This window comes from Cryptomeria japonica, chromosome 3, assembly GCF_030272615.1.
Source record: "Cryptomeria japonica chromosome 3, Sugi_1.0, whole genome shotgun sequence".
In the NCBI taxonomy this organism is placed as follows: domain Eukaryota; kingdom Viridiplantae; phylum Streptophyta; class Pinopsida; order Cupressales; family Cupressaceae; genus Cryptomeria; species Cryptomeria japonica.
The window spans coordinates 5998885-6018252 of NC_081407.1; the positions used below are offsets into that span (position 1 = coordinate 5998885).

General features: G+C 38.0%; 1 protein-coding gene across 2 annotated transcripts in view; it reads right to left on the reverse strand.

Annotated features, from left to right (window-relative positions):
* Positions 1-468: 468 nt before the first annotated feature.
* Positions 469-19368, reverse strand: part of LOC131065665 (protein BCCIP homolog) — a 79119-nt gene continuing 60219 nt past the window's right edge. For both annotated transcript variants that reach the window (XM_058000252.2, XM_058000251.2), the window contains 6 exons: positions 2814-3023; positions 2504-2623; positions 2199-2291; positions 2032-2088; positions 1143-1243; positions 469-927 (listed from right to left, as the gene is read on the reverse strand). In XM_058000252.2, the coding sequence (XP_057856235.2) occupies positions 918-927; positions 1143-1243; positions 2032-2088; positions 2199-2291; positions 2504-2623; positions 2814-3023 (591 nt within the window). In that variant the 3' untranslated portion in view covers positions 469-917. The remainder of the gene's footprint in view (positions 928-1142; positions 1244-2031; positions 2089-2198; positions 2292-2503; positions 2624-2813; positions 3024-19368) is intronic.

Sequence of the window (19368 nt, forward strand, 5' to 3'; positions counted from 1 at the left end):
CCATCAATTATTATATTTAATTGGTGTGCAAAGATAAGAGGATACATCAATCAACAAGATCCGACACCTTTAATTGGTGTGCAAAGATAAGAGGATACATCAATTCAACAAGATCTGACACCTACAGGTGAAGTTCAATATCGAAAGTGTGACTACTGACACATCACAACCAATTCATACATCATCCCTCCAATGAGCTAAAACCCTCTCTTTTTTCAATCACATTTACTTCACATATTAGATATGATTTTTTTGATTAATCCTTAGTTTAGATTAGCATAAATTTAGAAGAGGATAAACCACACTTTAACCATTCTAGGTTTATCATTTTATTCCTCTTCAAGGATGTGAAAAACTTTTCTAATGAAAACTGAAAAAAAAAATGTTTCTTTAATAAAAAAATAATAATAATTTCTAAATTAATTTGACTTTTTCCTAAATGATTAAAAACAAAATTTCAAGGAAAAATTAAAAAATGATCTAATGGGATTTATAATCAGGTTTATAGCTGTTACAAGTAGTCTAGAAATTTTATTTCTTTGATTTGGGCAGGAAACATGCTCCTTCAGACTCAACCAAAATAAAACCTTCAAAGGTTTTCCATGCTAATGAAGTGTTACTGATCGGTTTCATTTTCCTGCTGCATTCACATGTTAAACCACATCCATTAAGACTGTTTACAACGTGCCCTGCATATCGAAGTTGTGCCTGCTTGTGAAGTTACCAATGTATTAGCATTCACTAGATCATGCTCAAATCTAAAATATTGGGTGGCGAGTCTCCCCAACACATGCAAAGCCACAGACCTATTGGATTCCCTGCATCTCAAATAATGCCGACAAATTGCATAACACACAATTCTTAAGCTGAGTGTAGGCAGCCTCCAAAGCCAAGCAATTATCCCCTGCCAGAAAAGACTACTCCACCCTGCACTCCCAGTGGCTTGTTTATTAGGCAATTTACAAACCCATGTTGAATTTAAGCTTTAAGAATTTCTGTAAATAGCGATTTCTTTCCAAAATATCATCTCGTACAAGGAATTGCACCAAATTCATCACAAAATTTGTGAAAAGAGAGATGGAAATGCATTTCTTAACACAAAAATCCTCAAATATCTTAATATGTATTTTGCACAAAATTACACTTGAGATTCATCCACAAGAGCTTTCAGTTGAGTTCGAAATGTTTGAATCTTCTCCGCCTTCACAGCCATAACAAGTTGCATTGTCTTCAGATTTTCAAACTGCGAGACATCATAATCCAGTAATTTAAATATTTACTCAGATTTAAATAATTAAAAAATTTAAATATAAAATACATTACGTGGATAAAAAGGTAACAGATGATATGGCCACAACTACAAATTCTACAGAATATAGCATTTTATCAAAAATATTTTCTGCCGGGCATTATAAATTTCATGTATAACTTTTTCAAAAAAATCATTACACTAAGTCAGACGTTTGAAAACGAGAGGAGCAAGTTATTCACATTTGGAATTTATAAATAGAAACTAAGGAATTTTAACAGGCATAAATGATAAGATCGAATAATTCAAGCACACAGGAAAATTCCCAGTTTTCTGTATATCTTTGCTAGCATAAAATTAAGGCAGCATAAACAATGATAACTGAAAACAACAATACCTACATGTTCCATATTTTCCAGTCAGATGGGTTACTGGCTCAAGTAAAAGAATCGTCTACAGAATCATGTAAGCCTAATATATAAGTGTATACAAACAGAAGTAGCATGCCCTCAAATAGATTTCTGATAAGTAGTGCAATCAAACCTTGGAAATACATAAAGTTTGCGGTCTTACAATCAACTGTGGAAATGAAGAAATATCTCTGAGTTGTTTTGCTGTAGTTTGTGCTTCTAGAAAGAGTATAATATATGGATATAGGAACATTAACTTGAAGTCAAGAAGCAATCTAAATAAAAGAAAGTTATTCTTCCCTATAATCATGAATTTGAAATGTCTAATGGCTTTTTATTCCATCTCTGTTAAGTGTAACCAAAATCAAATACCTCGTGTGCAGCTTGATACTCTGCATGAACAGGAAAAGTGAAAGACCAAGAACTTAGCTGCATAAGTACAAAAGAGAAAGAAGAATAAGCAGAGTTCCACATTATAGAGGGCATTAAGAATAACACTCGAGATGTGCAATAATTGATATTTGTAATTTTCAGTTTACCTGATGGAAAATTTCATCCTCAGGTTTAATATATATAAGTTGCCCATTGTATTGTTCTTTACCATCCCCATTCTGTGAGCTTCCCTTTTTTCTCTAGATTTCCAATAAAGGAAGACAGAATATCAGGTTGCCTACTATGACACAATACATCTGATACAATTAAACGGCTCTTTTAACAACTTATCAAACTAAGAAGCTGATTCGTAATTATTTAAGTTAGAAAAAAGATAGCTTGAATGGGAAACAAAGAAGAAAATAGTCAATACGACTCATAAGACACCTCCAGACTATAAGCAACAACTTACCCTTTTGATTTCTATTTTTGTTTCTTTGCATTTCCCTTGTATATCTTGCAGAGTCTGATATACTTTCGTGATAAGTAGATAATGCTTGAATTGGAAGGATTCTCTCAATGCTTGTGTTGGCTGAGCACATGAAAATAAAACAGAAGAACTTATTGCTCTTCACTGCAGAATTGCACATCATCATTCTTATCTCTTTTAGTGCAAAGTAGAAAATTCAAAGATGAGGTATTTATTAGTGCTTGCATGACATACACAAGATTTAGGAGTTTGAAATGAAAATACAGATCATAAACATTTTCCGTAGACGCACCTCATCTTCAGTAGCCCATGATACTTCATCAAAAAGGGCATCATAAAGTGGTGGTACAAGCTCGATAGGAAGATTAACTACGCGTTCAGAGACCAAAAGACCCACATCATGAGGATTATTTTCCCAAAATGCTTTAAGCTTAACAGTATTGGCCTCTTTAAGAGATTTATGAAGAAGAAATTTCCAAAGCTCCATAATGCAGCGTCGATCCTGTTGAAAAAAGTAAATGCATTGAGATAGTCCAACACTTCATTGCCATCACATGTATGGCCCAACCCAAGTACAAGCAAGGTCAACACATAAGAGTGCATTTTATAACATACAGAAAGATTATAAAGAAAGCAGTCCTGCTTATTAAACTGAAAAAAATATCATTTTCCATAACAGAGATAGCAAAGATCAAAATTCACTGATAGCAAAGATCAAAATTCACTGCTACAATTTGGCAGCAAAACAACATCTATTAAACAAACAATTCAAAGAAGCCTCATGCCCTCTTCGAAAATACGAGGGCACTCCAAAAATAGATAGATTCTCCTAAGTAATTATGTGATACTCCACTCTAAAAAACAGAAGCATAACTACATTTAAGTAAATAAATCACCACAATAAGCTCAACCTAAGATGTAATAAATGCATTACCACATCAACATGAATAATAAATGAGTAACTCCAACAACAATTCAAAATCATGGTAGAGAGTGATATCCAGACAACATAAATTGGCATCAGCCACTCCCATGGAAAACATATTACTTTGCAACATGGCAAATAGACAATTGACAAAATTATGGCAAACATATTTCTTTTTCAAACTTGGGTTTATTCAAGTAAAGCTTGCTTTAGTTTATCATTTTTTAAACTTTATTTGAGTTGGCCACTATTTTTTCATTTGATCATAATGTGAGTTAAAGCTGCCAAATATGTTTGGGCATCTTTCACAATTGACATGCTGTGAAGGTTTTAGCTAGGAGGCATATGGTGTGGCTTAATATAAGTTCTTATTTAATGATATGCATTATATAATTGCATATTGATGCATTCATTCATAGGCCTAGCCATATAGTGATTTATTAAGTATTCATTTAATGGGTACCCACGTGTATATAGCATCACCTCTCCTACTCTAGACACCCAACAACCCCAAAATCTCTTTTCTTCTCTTCCATAATCTTAAGAACCCATCAAATAACCATGACACCTCGAACTCTTCCATTTCAACAGGAATTAATACACAGTGACTCATCCAATCTCACAGCTTAGCTCTTCTATGATACTAAATCCCAAGACTTTCCCTTTTGATTTCATTAAGCTTATGCACATTACCCAAACTTCCACTCCCACTCCAGCTCTGCATGTGTTCTTAATATATACAACAATGTTATCATAGTTAGCCAATAGGCTTTTCCTTGTGGGCTTTCCAGCCCAAAAAATGCCAGCAAAGTTGTCTCACATGGGAAAAATATTATTTAGTCACAATTTGTCTCACTTTATGGAAAAAACCAGCATTCCACGGAGTTTCCAGATGGGGGATGCAAGGACGGATTTTGGGAATGGAGAGACAAAGGGCCTAAGTTTGGGGACGGCGAGGGGGACGGCAAGGGGATAGTGGTGGAAGGATGGTGGCAGGGGGGTGGCGCAGATACATATAGTACTTGAAGAATTAGTTATAAAAAGATGTATATGGAATAAGTATAAGAACTGTAAATGAAACATGCAGATATTAGCAACCAAGGAATATGTATTATGTAGATTTTTATGATCATGATTCATCATTGGCCTATTACTTGCTTAGATTTATAGTTTCATGCGGGTTTGGAGGTTAACACCAAAACAAGGTTGAGGATAGCATGTTCCCAAAGCCAAATACTTTGATATTTCATTTCATTCATTTTTTTTTCTTGATTTTCTATTTTATTTTTCATTTCCTTTCTTTTGATATTGCTTTATGTACAAATATTTTCCACACTTTGGCTTGTAAGCAATGAAGCTCACTAGGGATTGAGAATCACAATGGCACTGAAGCAAGACATTAGATTTTTCATTAATCACGACTTCGCCGGAAAAGTCACAATGACCCAAAGTTCATTAGTGTGTATAAAATATAGTAATCAGAAAGATGTCAGCATCAAGATACAATAAAAGCAATTTTCTTCAAGTTGAGTACAAATCCTAAACAAATGATAACGCTAAGAAAGAATCACCTCAGATTCTAAAGAACTTCATGAGTTGATCAGTCAAGAAATGAGCTGAACATAGCAGCGGAATGTCAGGGTGTGCCTAGATGTAGTCACCCTTCTCACACGTGGGTATCCCTCAAAACTAAACTAAAGGCAAACTAAACTAAAGAAAGCAAACTAACTAGCAAACTAAACTAAAGAAAGCAAACTAACTACCTGAGCCACATTAGAAACATGAGTCAAATGACTTAAGGCAAATTGAAAACCTGGCTCAACAAAAGCAAACTAAAGCAAAGCAACAGAAGGAAATCTCCTCTAAGACCGACACAAGTATCTAAAGACCAAACTGAAAGGAAACCTAATCTAACTATGTACAAGGTAAGCTACTAGAGCTAACCTAGGGTTGGAAATAATGTGTAATGTCCCCAACTCGCAATCTAAAGAGACATATAAAAAGTGGATTTCAACAATTTATTTTGAGTACGAATAATTTATTTATAGCGTAATTAACCAAATTCATTTGAAGTCACTTATTATCAATAAGTCAATTCCCATATTTAATCCCTAAGGAGATTGAGAGGATTAGCTACCATAGGATGCCCGTAGCGCTTATCAGGCCCAAGGGCGGAAACACTCCCCCTTGGCCCTACTGTCAGAAGCCCTTTGTCAACTGCAATGGGTGGCCTACCTGGCAGAGGCCTAGTTCCTGCTATCCCTATTGCCTAATTCCTCATCTACCCCACTAGTTTTGGATATGCAATTGCTTTATTCATAATTTTGGTAGTAACGCATATCATACCTATTAGTCCTTAATTGCATAATGTTGTTTATTCCTTAAATAGGAGTTATAGGTTTATTTGCTAATTGATTATATAGAGGTTCATTCGTATCCTTGAATACCCTTATGGTTTATATATATATATATAAAAATTATGTAGTTATAGTAACTCCCATTGTATTTTGTCCTCAATTTATATATAGTTGAAATCTGACTATATCTATATATGCAAATGCCTAATTTAATGTCCATATGTATTCATTCATTTATTTAGTATTTAATTGCCTATCTATTCTGCCTGAGTTTCCTTTTATTTATTAACTCCTACTGCAGAATGAACATTTAGCGGGTCATGGCTCTTACCTGATTCTTCCGCTGTTATCCCGCGCTAAATCTTTGTATTCTGTTTGCTCGTCCTCTGTGCGTCCTGCGTCTGTGTCCTCCCCTCTCTCTTGTCCACGACTTACCCTTAATACCTGCGGGGGGGGTTGAGGTGGACCAGTCAAGGGTCATGACGGCTGAGGAGGGAGTAAACATGGTGACTGTTGGAGTCACCGTTTCCATCCGAGACCCCTTGCGGCGCCCCCACGTTTAAACGCACCGTAACACATGTGTTTTGCTGGGGGTAAGTTTTTAAGCGCTTAATTTAAAAAGGGTCCCCTTTAATTGTAGCGTGAGATTATAAAGTCTCTTTTTTTCTTAACAATGTTTATAATGTATTAAGTCCCCTTTATTTTATTGTAGATTTATATTTTGATTTATTACATGCATCCATAAATAATAATAATAATAATTATATATTAATTAATAATGCATTATAGTTTTATATTTATTTAGTATACATCATTAATTAATTATATATTCATTTAACATTATGGTAAAACTAAATCAAGAGTTAAACATGATCATTTCATTAATATAAAACAAGGAGTCATTTCCGATTAATTAAAAATGTTATCTTTTATAATTACAAAAATGTGGGGTTATGACATAATGCTTGAGGAACTGCCTGTTGACAGGCAATGGAATGTCCTCTCCAGTCAATGTCTTTAATTTAAAAGCATTCTCTCCTAGGATTTCACAGATTTGGTACGGACCTTTCCATTGATTGTCAAACTTGTCGTGTTCTCCTTGTTTTTCATGGGTTTTGTCCCAATAAAGAACCAAGTCAGAAATCCTAAAAGCCTCGCTTGTCTATCCAACCAACATTTCACTACTTGATGTTTCGAAAAGTCATCTAATGCGTTGTCTCTCTTTTCTTCGAGTTGTAGCAATTGTGCTAATCTTGTTTGAACTCAATCTTTACCTTCTAGGTACTCCTACATGAATTGTAAGGTGGGAATCCGTAGTTGAATTGGGAAAACTGGGTCTTGCCCATACACAAGGTGGTAGGGAGCAGTTCCCAAAGAATTCTTGATCCTCGTTCTATCAACCCAAAGGGCGTATTTGAGTTGTGTGTGCCAATCCTTAGGATTCTTATCTAGTAGTTTCTTGATGGTGCTCAAGAGATTCTTGTTTGTTGTCTCTACTGAGCCATTTCCCTGAGGATAATAATTAGATGAAAATTTCAGGGTTATGCCATGTTCAAATGCCCAATTGGAAACTCTGAGTGATGTAAAGGCGAGAACATTATCACAAACAAATGCATGAGGGCAACCAAATCTAGTAACAATATGTTCTTCAAGAAAATTGATTACAACTTCAATAGTGCAAGATTTCAGAGCTTTAGCTTCTGACCATCGAGTACAATAGTCAGTCGTAGTTAGAATGTATCTATGTTGCACTGAGGATGGGGGATTAATCATACCAATAAAATCAAGACCCCATTGAGCAAAAGGTCTTACTTCGACGACAGTCTGCAACGGCATGGCGAGGTTCCTCTCTCGAGCAGCAGCTACCTGGCAAATATGGCATGTTTTCACATGCTGATGCACATCTTTGAACAAAATGGGCTAGTAATAACCCGCTCTCAAGATGTGGTGAGCAGCTGCTAGGTCGCCTCCATGTGCAATTCCAAATTTGTTATGGTAATGTTCCATAATCTCTTTCGCTTCGTTCTTTCCAACACATCGTAAAGTAAACTCCTTCATAGTTTTTCTTGTAAAGCAGTGATCCTCATAGCATGTACCTCTGGCTTTTAATTCAAAATGCCCTTTCCTGTACTAGATTCAAGTGTGAGGGGCACCTTTGATTTAACACGTAGCATACAATATCTTTGTAACACTCATCTGGGCTGATATCTTGAAGCTGGTATACTCGTCGTACCAATCCTGGTCCATCTATTGCAATCATTTGTATGAGCGCTTGTCCTCACACTAACTTCATAGGCTGAATCTCTATATGGTATTCTTGGATAGTAGCGGCCCACTTTCCTCTTCTTTCACCAAGCTCGTTCTGCATCAATAGTGTCTTCACTGCTATGTCTGAAATGATGGCATGCACCTTGCTCCTTAGAATGTAGTGGCGAAATTTCTTAATTGCTTTTACTAGCACGTACGCTTGTTTCTCCACATTGGGGTATCTCAATTCGGCATCTTTGAGAGGTGAACTCATGAATGGAATCGGGTGCTCATCTTTTTCTTCTGACTTCTGAGCAAGGATGGCCATGCAAGTGTGTTTTGATGCAAATGAGTATAGGTAAAATGGCTTTGTATAGTTTGGACTCATAAGAAGGGAGGATTAGCAATTGCCTATTTAATCTCTTCAAATGATCTCTTGCTTGGTGGAGTCCATTCCATCTTTGCATCTTTCTTTAACATTTCGTTTAATGGCCTTACCATCTTGTTAGTTGTGTTTAGAGTCGCCATATTTTTTTTAAAGGTCCCCCCTTTTAAAACCCCACCTATCTTATTCGAGGTTTTCCCTTTATCATCCAAGTATCTATCGTCTTTTGAATAAGTTGGTCAAGGTCGCAAGTTTCCACGGTCATTGCTCCCCTCCCTTTGAATCGCTTCGAATCATTTCGAACCTCGGTTCGAAGTAGTTCAAAGTGATTCGACCAAATTTTTCACACTAACACTCTTTCTTTGGCAGGAAGTATCTTTATCGCGGTGGTCCTTTTGAAATACTTTGAACCATTTTGAAGCTTGGTTCAAACCTATTCAAAGTAGTTTTTGGCAAGTACCGACCTCAGGAGTTTATTTTTGGAGTACGTTGCGCCGCCTTTCTCTCAAAGCAATCAATGGTCCCGTCGGCATGTCAAATCAAAAGATTTTATTTCTTTTTCAAGGAAAAGGGCATCATTGTTATGAGTGTGAGTAGACCTTCGTTTCATGCATGACTGGATATCGCACGAAATAAATTATTATTAACTCATGCGAAAGGGTAAATCATTAATCGAGGCATTTATGCATCAACGCCTCGAGCATGTCAATCCTGATGTGAGGTGATAAACTATCATTATCCGATCTTCCCATGTATAAAATTCCCCTGTGATAAATTTTCATTCAGTTGCCTGGTAAGTTATCCGAAAACAAAGAAAAAGGATAAAGGAGAGGAGGTCTGATTTCGGAGAGAAGGAGCAGTTAGGGAAGCTAGAGGAGATTATTTGCTTTTCAATGGAAAACAGGTGAGAGTTTGGTAACCTTTGTTCTGTTCTGCAAAATTGTTATTTTCAAAGGTTTGTCTGAAAGAAGTCTTGCTTGTTTAAGTTAAGAATGAAGTCGGTTATGCATTTTCTCGGTAATGTTTCTAGCCTTGAATGTAAAAGACCAGTGATTTGTGATATCAATTTAGAAGGGGTAAATGTGGAAAATCTTCAAGCAAGTTTTCTTGCGAATACGGAAGAGGTTAAGGGATGTATGGAAATATTAACGAGCGGGTTAATTGAAGCCGCTGCGTTTCCCCCTGCCTTCGTACACCCTGAACTCTTACAACTCTGCATTGACCATTATGATGTAAGAAGCAAGAGCATAGTAAGCAAAAATGGTAATGTCATACTTTCTGTCTCCAGAGAAACCATTTCTTCTGTTTTGAACTTAACAACAAGTACCTTCGCCGCTTTCTCACCCATTCAAGCTGAAGCTAAGTATCGGGAAAACCCTAGTGTGTACCGAAACACTCTTGCCAGGAAATGGACCAAGGTTAACTATGGAGGTGGGTCTAGACTTCCCAAGGTCATTACTAGAAGCCACATGAAACCCCACATACACGACCTGGTGGTATTATTACACAGGGTGAAAGGTTCAGCTGATGTATGTTTGTTCGAAGAATGGATGTATAGGTACATTGAAATTATCTTAAAGGGTGAACAATGGATGGATTGGGCAGAGATTATTGCCACTTCCCTGAGAAGCCAGCTCAAACGCACCAAAGAATCTAGAGAAGATTTCCGTATGGCCTCATATTTGACTTATTGTATTGCCTGCACCTGTGATCTCGCCGCTCTTCCACATGAGGTATGGAATGAGGAAATGACCATTTTCCAATATTGCCTGTTGTTGCAAAAAGACAGAGTCCTGGAGGATTTCCGTAAGGTGCATGATATATTGTTTGAAAACATTTATTTGGCTCTAGAAGGTGTTCAGATGCCACGACTCTCTTCTGAATCGTTGAAGCTGGTTCAACATTATGGGAGTTCTTTTATTCAATTCCCCAGGTTCACATATTTGAGAGTCGGAGGGTTTGAGGAAGAACCTGTGAGGTTGCCTCGATATGCCCTTGATTGTTTCATTTTAGCTGAATTGTGCAGGCAACTTTCTGCTGTTATTAAGGATAACCTCCCTCAGGATAAATGGGAAACGGTCTTCCCTATTAAGCTGCACTCTTTGGTGTGTAATAACATGAATGACGCTTCCATCATCGGAAGCAATTTGCTGGGATTCAATCTTGGTTTCTACCGCAGCAGGAGAAATTTCGATAGTAAAGGATATGCAGCTCTAACCCTCGGCCTTGAAATCAACTCAACAGTTGCTCCGCAACTAGAAGATTTATGGGAAGATTGTGAAAATGAAGAAGAAGTCTTGAAAAAGGACCATTCTAGACTCACCCTGCAGCAAATTAATTCTTTCAAATTGAAGTTCAAAACACAAGGGATCGTTGAGGATGGTTCATGTCTAGTTGAACCCGAATGGGAAGAATCAAATGAAACAAAATTCTTGACAGTTGATTGGAGCAAGGAGGAAGATGATGATATAAATTGGAGAGCCAGATCCATATTAACTTATACGGATGATTGGCTGCAGAGGAAAAGGACTGGAAACATCAATGAGTCTTCTACTAAGGTGATTTCTCTCTCAGAACCGCTTCAATCTGACATTCCACTTTCTCATGTTGCAGGTGATACATTGGCCTCAGATAAGAAAATAAAGTTCCCTTCCCAAGTCACGGCTCCTAGAACGAGATCCCATCCCAGGAACAAAGCTTTGAAGCAGCCTAGTTCCCAGAAGCAGAAAATGACATCACCAGAGCGGGATTCAAGTGACAAGTCCCCTTTTCGAGATGAAGCAGACGATGAAGTCCAATTCATTGAAACACCAAAGGCAGATCAACCCAAGTTCTTGACTCCAACTAAAGATACTCAGATGGTATCAACCACTCCCACTGTTCCTTTATGGTTATCAAATTCAATCAATAAGAAATGGAGTTTACAACCAGTGGCCTCGCCAGTAAAGGACATTGTCACTAGGTATGCGGCTAGAGGTTCTAAAGCAAAGAAAATGAAAACGGATGCTTGTCTCACTAAGGATCCAGTGACCGGGAAAATCATAGCGGAAGTGGCTACTTATAAGCAGAAAAGGGAGTCAGGGGAAATTGATGAGGAAGGATTCAAAGTCACTTCTATTGAACTAGGTACCCTTAACAGGAATACTGGCAATAATTTCTTTAAGTTTTCTGCTGACCACATGCTCACTCAATCAGAAAAAGATTCTAAGGAGAAGAAAGAATTGAAAGCAATGGTGGTGACGATGGCCACATACATCAATTCGCTGACTAATTTAGGGCCTAACTCAATAATCCAGCTGCCTCAGCCATTCGACCCAAATTCTGCCGAAAGCCAGCAATTGATGAAACAGACGCAGAGGGGAAAATTGCTGTCTGACGCTGTGGTTAGTTGGGTAAATAGCATATTAGAGCAAGGGAATAAGTTTATTTCAGAAATTACTAGTATCTATTCCGAGGGTGAAGCATTGCTCGAAGAGATTCAAACTTTGATACCAGTATGGGAGACGGAATTGTCACGGTGTCAAACCATAGTTTCCCGGGTAATTGAGGTTGAAAAGTTTGGAGTTCTCAAATTCTTAGGTGAAAACTCCATGAAGGCCGTGGACCCGTGCACCTTATTTATCCTGAAAAGTAATATGAGCTGGAAGGAGTCCATCTACCAAGAAGCCATCAAAGAAGTCCAGGGCGTCAAGAATCAAATCACAGACATGCATAAGGAACTGGTTAAGGACATGAAGATTGTCAACCCCACAGGCATCCTACAATTGGATGAAGGCAGCATGGACATTGAAGTGTTAACTAAAAGTTTCACCGAAGCAGTCGAGCGGATTAGGGACAAAGAAACGCCCAAGGTCGATGATTTCACTTCATTGGCAGGTATAGAATCCATGCTGCGCCTCAATGAGAAGCTGATGCCATGTCAGAGCCTAAAGATGAAGGAATACAGGTGGCAGAAGGATGCATGTAGAGCCCGGCTGATGAGTTTAAAGAACCCGCACTCACAGGCCACGCAAGAATTCATGTCTTCTTTCCAGAGCTGGAAGCTGGTACGTCAGACCGTCGGAAATGAAGAAGAAGCCGGCGAATATAGCGGAAACTGAATCGTCACCTGCTGGCGTTCTATCTTTTTGATAACTGCTTTTTAGTTTTATAACGGTTTCTTGTATTAACCCGATAGGGCTGAGTTTTAAGGGAGGCCCTTCGGGATTTCAAAAATAACTATAAATGCTGGGGCATTAAACTGTTTTGGGGGAGCAATAGAATAGGAAAGAATAGCAAGTTAAATATAGTTTTTATATAGATTTTTCCAAAGAACAGTGATGAAGGATAGTATATGCATGTTTTAGCTTCCAAAGACTTTGTGCATTGAAGTTGGATATACATATATGAAAGATTTCGAGTTATGCTTTGAAACTTTGCGTTCTGAGTGTTGAATTATTATCACTTTGTGGAGATAATTCAGCGATTCGAAATTTCCTTATTGCTGTTGGTTAGTTGTAAGTTCATCTTTTCCTGTTCTGATATATGTGGAAAATCTAGCAGAAAATCCATTCTTTGAAATAGATTTTGTTGATTAGATGTATGTGAATTTTTCTATTTGCGATCTGTATTTTGTAATCACCTCACTACCTAGGAGTAGTTGAGAGAACCTTATGCACTTTCGGGAAAAAGTGTCACTATAAAAACTGAATTCATTGTAAATCAGATAAGGGAGCTGTACCTTTAGAAAAATTCAGAGAGGAAGTTAAAGTGAAACTAATACTTTCTCAACTGTAGTGAACGATTCTGTTCTCTTCATAACATTGGGCATAGAGTAAATTAAGAGAAGTTAAGTAAGAGGACAATCTGTTCACCAACACATCTGTTGTGACGTATTCACACATCGCCCCATTGCAAATGGGGACCCCTACTTTTTTGCTTTCTAGGGTTTGTTTTCTAGGTCTTTTAGGGTTTTGTCTGTTAGCCTTTGCATGATGAGTGCTATCAGGGGGATCACTAGATAGCAGGCTTTGCTTCAGTCAGGGTGAGTCCACAATGCTCCAAAATTAGGGTTTCTTTGAAAGTCTCTCTTAAGCTTAGTTTCTGCTCTTGTTGCTTATTGTGTCAGGAGGTCATTGAATCTTGATGAGGGAATTTTGTCTTTTGAGGGTCTGAGTTGGGCAAATTTGGCTAGGACATGGAAGGAAATGGATCAAGGACCCAGCCTAGGGCAAAGTCAAGTGGAAAAGGAGGTGAATCTACCAAGTTATAAGTGTCAAACAAGGTGGCATCCCAGTCATCACTCCTCCAGTCGAATTGATCCACCACAACGTGTCCAGATTCAATGTACCTGACTCATCAAAGATGACACTAACTTCGATGTACCTACCCCGGTTATCCATTGGTCGAATATTCCAGAGAAGACATGTGTCCAAATAATGCAATTATTTCATTGGCCAGAGTTGAGTTTGTTGTAATAAACCCTAATTAGGGTTTTCATTGTAAAATCTCGACCATTGATCTCAAATTGATCTGAGCCATTGAATTGTATTGAGAGTATTATAAAAGGCTCAAGCTCTTCATTTTGTAAAGGTTAATAGTTAGTTGATAGAGGTTAGAATAGCTATGATCGATAGTGAATAGAATAGAAATTAGAGTAAAGTAGGAAGAGAAGGCAAGAAATTGTTGCCTTGATTGTAAATGAACCCCCTTTTCATTGAAGATATGGTGAAATGTGTCGTTTTTTTGCAATACGCGTGGTCTCTTGTTGAATCTTCATTGTAGATGATAAATGATTAGATTGAATGAAAGAATGTATTGAATGTACTTGCGTGGAATCTCCCTAGCCCAAACCACTAGCCTTTTGATGACTGTAAGAGTTCCTTGCGTGGTCAACTGGCATAGAACGAGCTTAATTCCGAGTCATAACACCTATGTTGTTCACACATTATCTTGAATGGTGATCAGTATCTGATGGTGTACGATTTGGACATATTTGAAACATCCCTTAGAAGATCGCACTGAGTTGGTGTTGAATTATTCTACCTGATGGTGAGACCCAGCCCAGAAGGACTCCACCTAGTCATTCATCCATCTTCTCGCATTCTAGGTAGTAGAGTAGACTTCCTGAATCCTGTATCTTTTGCCATTTGTTTATCTTCCAGTTAGTAATAAGGACTTGTGATTCCAGCAAATCAGACATTCAGGTCATCGAGTGTAAGTCCCCTTGTGATTCCAACAAAATCACATCATACCACGAAGAGCTTATCCACACGTAGAGTTCCTACATAACAGAACCTTGAAGCTTCTCCGATTGATCCTTCTGCAATATCTTCAGCATTCGGGAGCTTTATTCAAGAGAGGATAAGGTACCTTTAGGTATTTTATTTTGTGTTTGATCGTATACAAAGGACACATCAATGCCATCTCACCAAATCCTGTTATGAACTTCCAAACGAAGTTGATCTTCCCAAAAAATGACTTTAACTCCTTTTTGCTAACAGGCATGTTTATCTTGGATGTTGACTCTATTCTATCGGGATCGATGGATATACCTTTCTCAAACATTAAGTGTCCAAGCAATTTTCCTTTTGTAACCCCAAACATACATTTCTTTGGGTTAAGTGAAATTCCATATCTCCTGCACCTTTGAAAGATCTTTTTGAGATTCGACACGTGGCCTTCTCTCTTCTTTGAAAAAAAGGTGAGGTCGTCCATATAAATAATGATGCACTTTCCCACAAGATCTTGAAATGCGATATCCATGGCTCTCTGGAATATGGCTCTAGCATTTATCAACCCGAAAGGCATTCTTTGATATGCAAATGTGCCCCATTTGGTTGTAAAGGTTGTCTTTAATCTGTCTTTCGGTTCAACCATCACCTGGTTATAGCCTGAATATCCATCTAGGAACGGCATCATTTGAGATCCATTTACAATTTGCTATACTTCATCAAGTAGAGGCAGTCGATTATTATCTTTTTCGGACGCTCTATTGAGATTGTGAAAGTCTACGCATGATCTGATTTTGCCATTTTTCTTTCTTACTGGAACCAAATTGGCGACCCACGTGGAGTGCCTTACTAGAAAAATGATCTTTGCCGATAATAGCTTCTTGACTTAATGATAAATTATTGGTTCCAACAACGAATTCATTGGTCTTTGCACTATCTGAAAGGTTTGCTCTCTGGCTTGAGAGGGATAGTGTGAGTGATGATGAATGTGTCGTAGGTTTTCAAGTCTTCGTAGCCCCATGCAATCACATCAAAGAACTCGCTCATGCTTCTTAGTATGTTTTCCCTTTCTTCTAGCGTGCAAACTTTTCCTATATATACGTTTTTGACTTCTTTAGTAGTTCCAAGATTTACTATCTCCCATTTATCTCCTTGGGTACTCTAGTACTTGAGTGAGTTCAAATTGTCAGCATCGAAGATCCTTTCAAGTTGGATCATTTCGCCAGGAATGGTGTTGGTCTTCAAATTCATGATTCCTTCTGGATCGAACTCTGCTTCCTCAGCTTCTTCCTCATCAATGATTTGTGTTAGCAATATGTTTGAATTTGTTAGGAAGTTTGGGATATGATTATCATCATTGAATACTTGGAAGTTGGTAGTATTGTCTAGAATTGAGGGTACCAATGTCAATTCAATCATGAACTTCTTCAATCCTTCCATGTTGAGAGGTTCTAGTGACCTTGCAACTTGGGTTAACGAGCTCACCACTTGATTTTTCGAGCGGTAAACAAATTTGATGTTGAATGCTTCAAAGATCTCTATAAGGTCCCAAACTCTATTACGATAGCAGCTCAACCTCTTATCATGGCATACATATTGCTTCCTCACTTGCCTGACGACTATTTCAAAGTCTCCAAATACATGCAGTGTTTTGACTCTTTTCTTGATAGTTGAAAGCAACCTATGAATCAAAGACTAATATTCTACTACATTGTTTGTACATGGAAATTGCAATTTGTGGGCAGCGAGGTACGCTTCTCTTGATGGACTGATTGATTCAAAGCCGACAACGGCTCCTTTTTGGATTTGGATCCATCGAACCCTAACGTCCATGCTTGATTTTCAAGTCTTCGTAGCCCCATGCAATCACATCAAAGAACTCGCTCATGCTTCTTAGTATGTTTTTCCTTTCTTCTAGCATGCAAACTTTTCCTATATATACGTTTTTGACTTCTTTAGTAGTTCCAAGATTTACTATCTCCCATTTATCTCCTTGGGTACTCTGGTACTTGAGTGAGTTCAAATTGTCAGCATCGAAGATCCTTTCAAGTTGGATCATTTCCCTAGGAATGGTGTTGGTCTTCAAATTCATGATTCCTTCTCGATCGAACTCTGCTTCCTCAACTTCTTCCTCATCAATGATTTGTGTTAGCAAAATGTTTGAATTTGTTAGGAAGTTTGGGATATGATTATCATCATTGAATACTTGGAAGTTGGTAGTATTGTCTAGAATTGAGGGTACCAATGTCAATTCAATCGTGAACTTCAATCCTTCCATGTTGAGAGGTTCTAGTGACCTTGCAACTTGGGTTAACGAGTTCACCACTTGATTTTTCGAGCGGTAAACAAATTTGATGTTGAATGCTTCAAAGATCTCTATAAGGTCCCAAACTCTGTTACGATAGCGGCTCAACCTCTTATCATGGCATACGTTTAGCTTCCTCACCTGCCTGACGACTATTTCAAAGTCTCCAAATACATGCAGTGTTTTGACTCTTTTCTTGATAGTTGAAAGCAACCTATGAATCAAAGACTCATATTCTACTACATTGTTTATACATGGAATTGCAATTTGTGGGCAGCGAGGTACGCTTCTCTTGATGGACTGATTAATTCAAAGCCGACAACGGCTCCTTTTTGGATTTGGATCCATCGAACCCTAACGTCCATGCTTGATTTTCATCTTGAGGATGCTAATTTGATTTTGATCACTACTCAAGGGATCATGTTTTTCTGGTACTGAATCTTCCTTTTGCTTGATTTCATTGTTTGAATAGTTTATATTATTCTTAATCCATTCGTTCTTTTCATCTTTCAATACCTGCAGGATCTTCTTATAGACCTGATCCAAAGCACCTTTGCACGCAGCACATGTGAACTCTGAATGGAAGGCACTATGTATTCTACAACAATTTGGTAATAACAAGTCTTCTATGTGTGCCTTATTTCTCAATTCTATTCCTTGACTAACATTCTTGAGGACAAAGTTCCTGAAATTTTCAAACGTGTCGTCACCATCCTCGGAGGAGGAATCACAATCGTTCTCAACAAGAGCTTCAGATGAATTAGGTGCCCTCTGAGAGTCATCTTCTTTCATTGGTCCTTGCAACATTAGCACTTCTCAAATTCTATAAGTTCGTTTTTCCCATATTTTGTTATCATCAGCTTCAACCTCGATGTACTATCAATCTTGATCTAGTTGGGAGTCCTTTCCGTGGCAACCACGTGTGAGAAGTTTGTTGTCAGATACCCGTTCAATCTTTGGGACCAATCTCTACTCAAAAGCATGTCATGTCCGTCTAGGATGTCTACTACTGAGATATCAATGAAATTTTGGATCCTTGGATTGGCTGCCAGTTGCTTATGTATATTGTTTAGTTCCCCTATCACTGGGAGTTCTATTTTGTCGAGTTGAGTAGCTTTCTTGTTTGTAGGAGTGGGAATGAGACCTAGCCTTCGACATACTACAAGAGCCATGACATTACTGGATGCACCTGAGTCCATCAAACAATTGTGCAACATCTTTCCAAAGATTCTGATGAATAAAAGGAATGGGGCTGGGTCATCCTTTCCTCGGTAAAAAACAATCGGTTTGTCCTTTTGGAATCTTGGCTTTTCTTCAAGTTTTGTCAGCAGTGGCGACCCACTTGCAATAGCTTTTGAGTTCCCTTTCTTGTTGCATCTTGATTTACAGCAACTTTTTCATTTTTGAAGGGTTTCTCAATTTTCACTCTGCCATCTTTTGTTGTAGTACTTGTAGCCATGACAGGCGATTTTTGGCTTTCAAGGACATTTTCCTTCTCAACTTGTCCTTTGCTTTTTGCTATATTAGTGCTTCTGCGTATACTTGTGTCTTTGAATTGATTATTCTCCTTTGGTGAGTCGAACGAACTCTGAACCATATATACTATGTTTGGTGGCTGCCACGCATCATTGAATTGATCTTAAGGAATAGGTGATACTTCTTGGGCCACGTTAGTATTCTAAGCGATATTAGACTGAGGGGCACTCATCTGATTTCTAGGGAAGCTTAACGCATTATGAGTGGTAGTCTTTGCAGCAGTAGCATCATCGAGACTTCCCAATAGTGTCTCCCGAATTTCAGGTACTCTCATTAGTTCCATCAAAGATACTCTTATTTTTTCTTTCCTAAACTCTTCAAACACATACAAACTTAATCTTTTCACTTCACTTTGGGGAGACGTTGCTTGATTGCTATTCTGACCTTGAGGGGTTGCGTTGTTTGCTTGGCCTTGAGGTGGATTACTATTTCTTCTTTGAACCTGAGGAGAAGCAATATTTCGTCTGTATTCCAGTGTATCTCTTGGATAATTTGGGGTGTCACTTGCATTTGGATTTGGTGATGTCAAGAAATTATTAGGAGGAATAGACGTGGCCAAAAGATCTTGCCCTCAGTGGTTTCTCTGATAAACTTTGGGTTGATAGTTCCATGACGACTATTGGAATGCTTGGACTTCTCTTGTTCCTTCTACCAAAACACTATTGCCAAGTGGAGGAAATACATAGTGAGGTTCTTCTATTGATCCATTAGCGGTTAAAGGCAGCAACTGGGAACATGGTGGTACCATATGAGCATTTGCTGATGCTGGTGGAAATCTTCCATTTTGATCTAACATCTCCTCAATGATTATGGGAGGAAATTTGAAATCCTCAATGATCAAGGCTTGATCATATCTCACTGTGGGGACTATTTCATATCC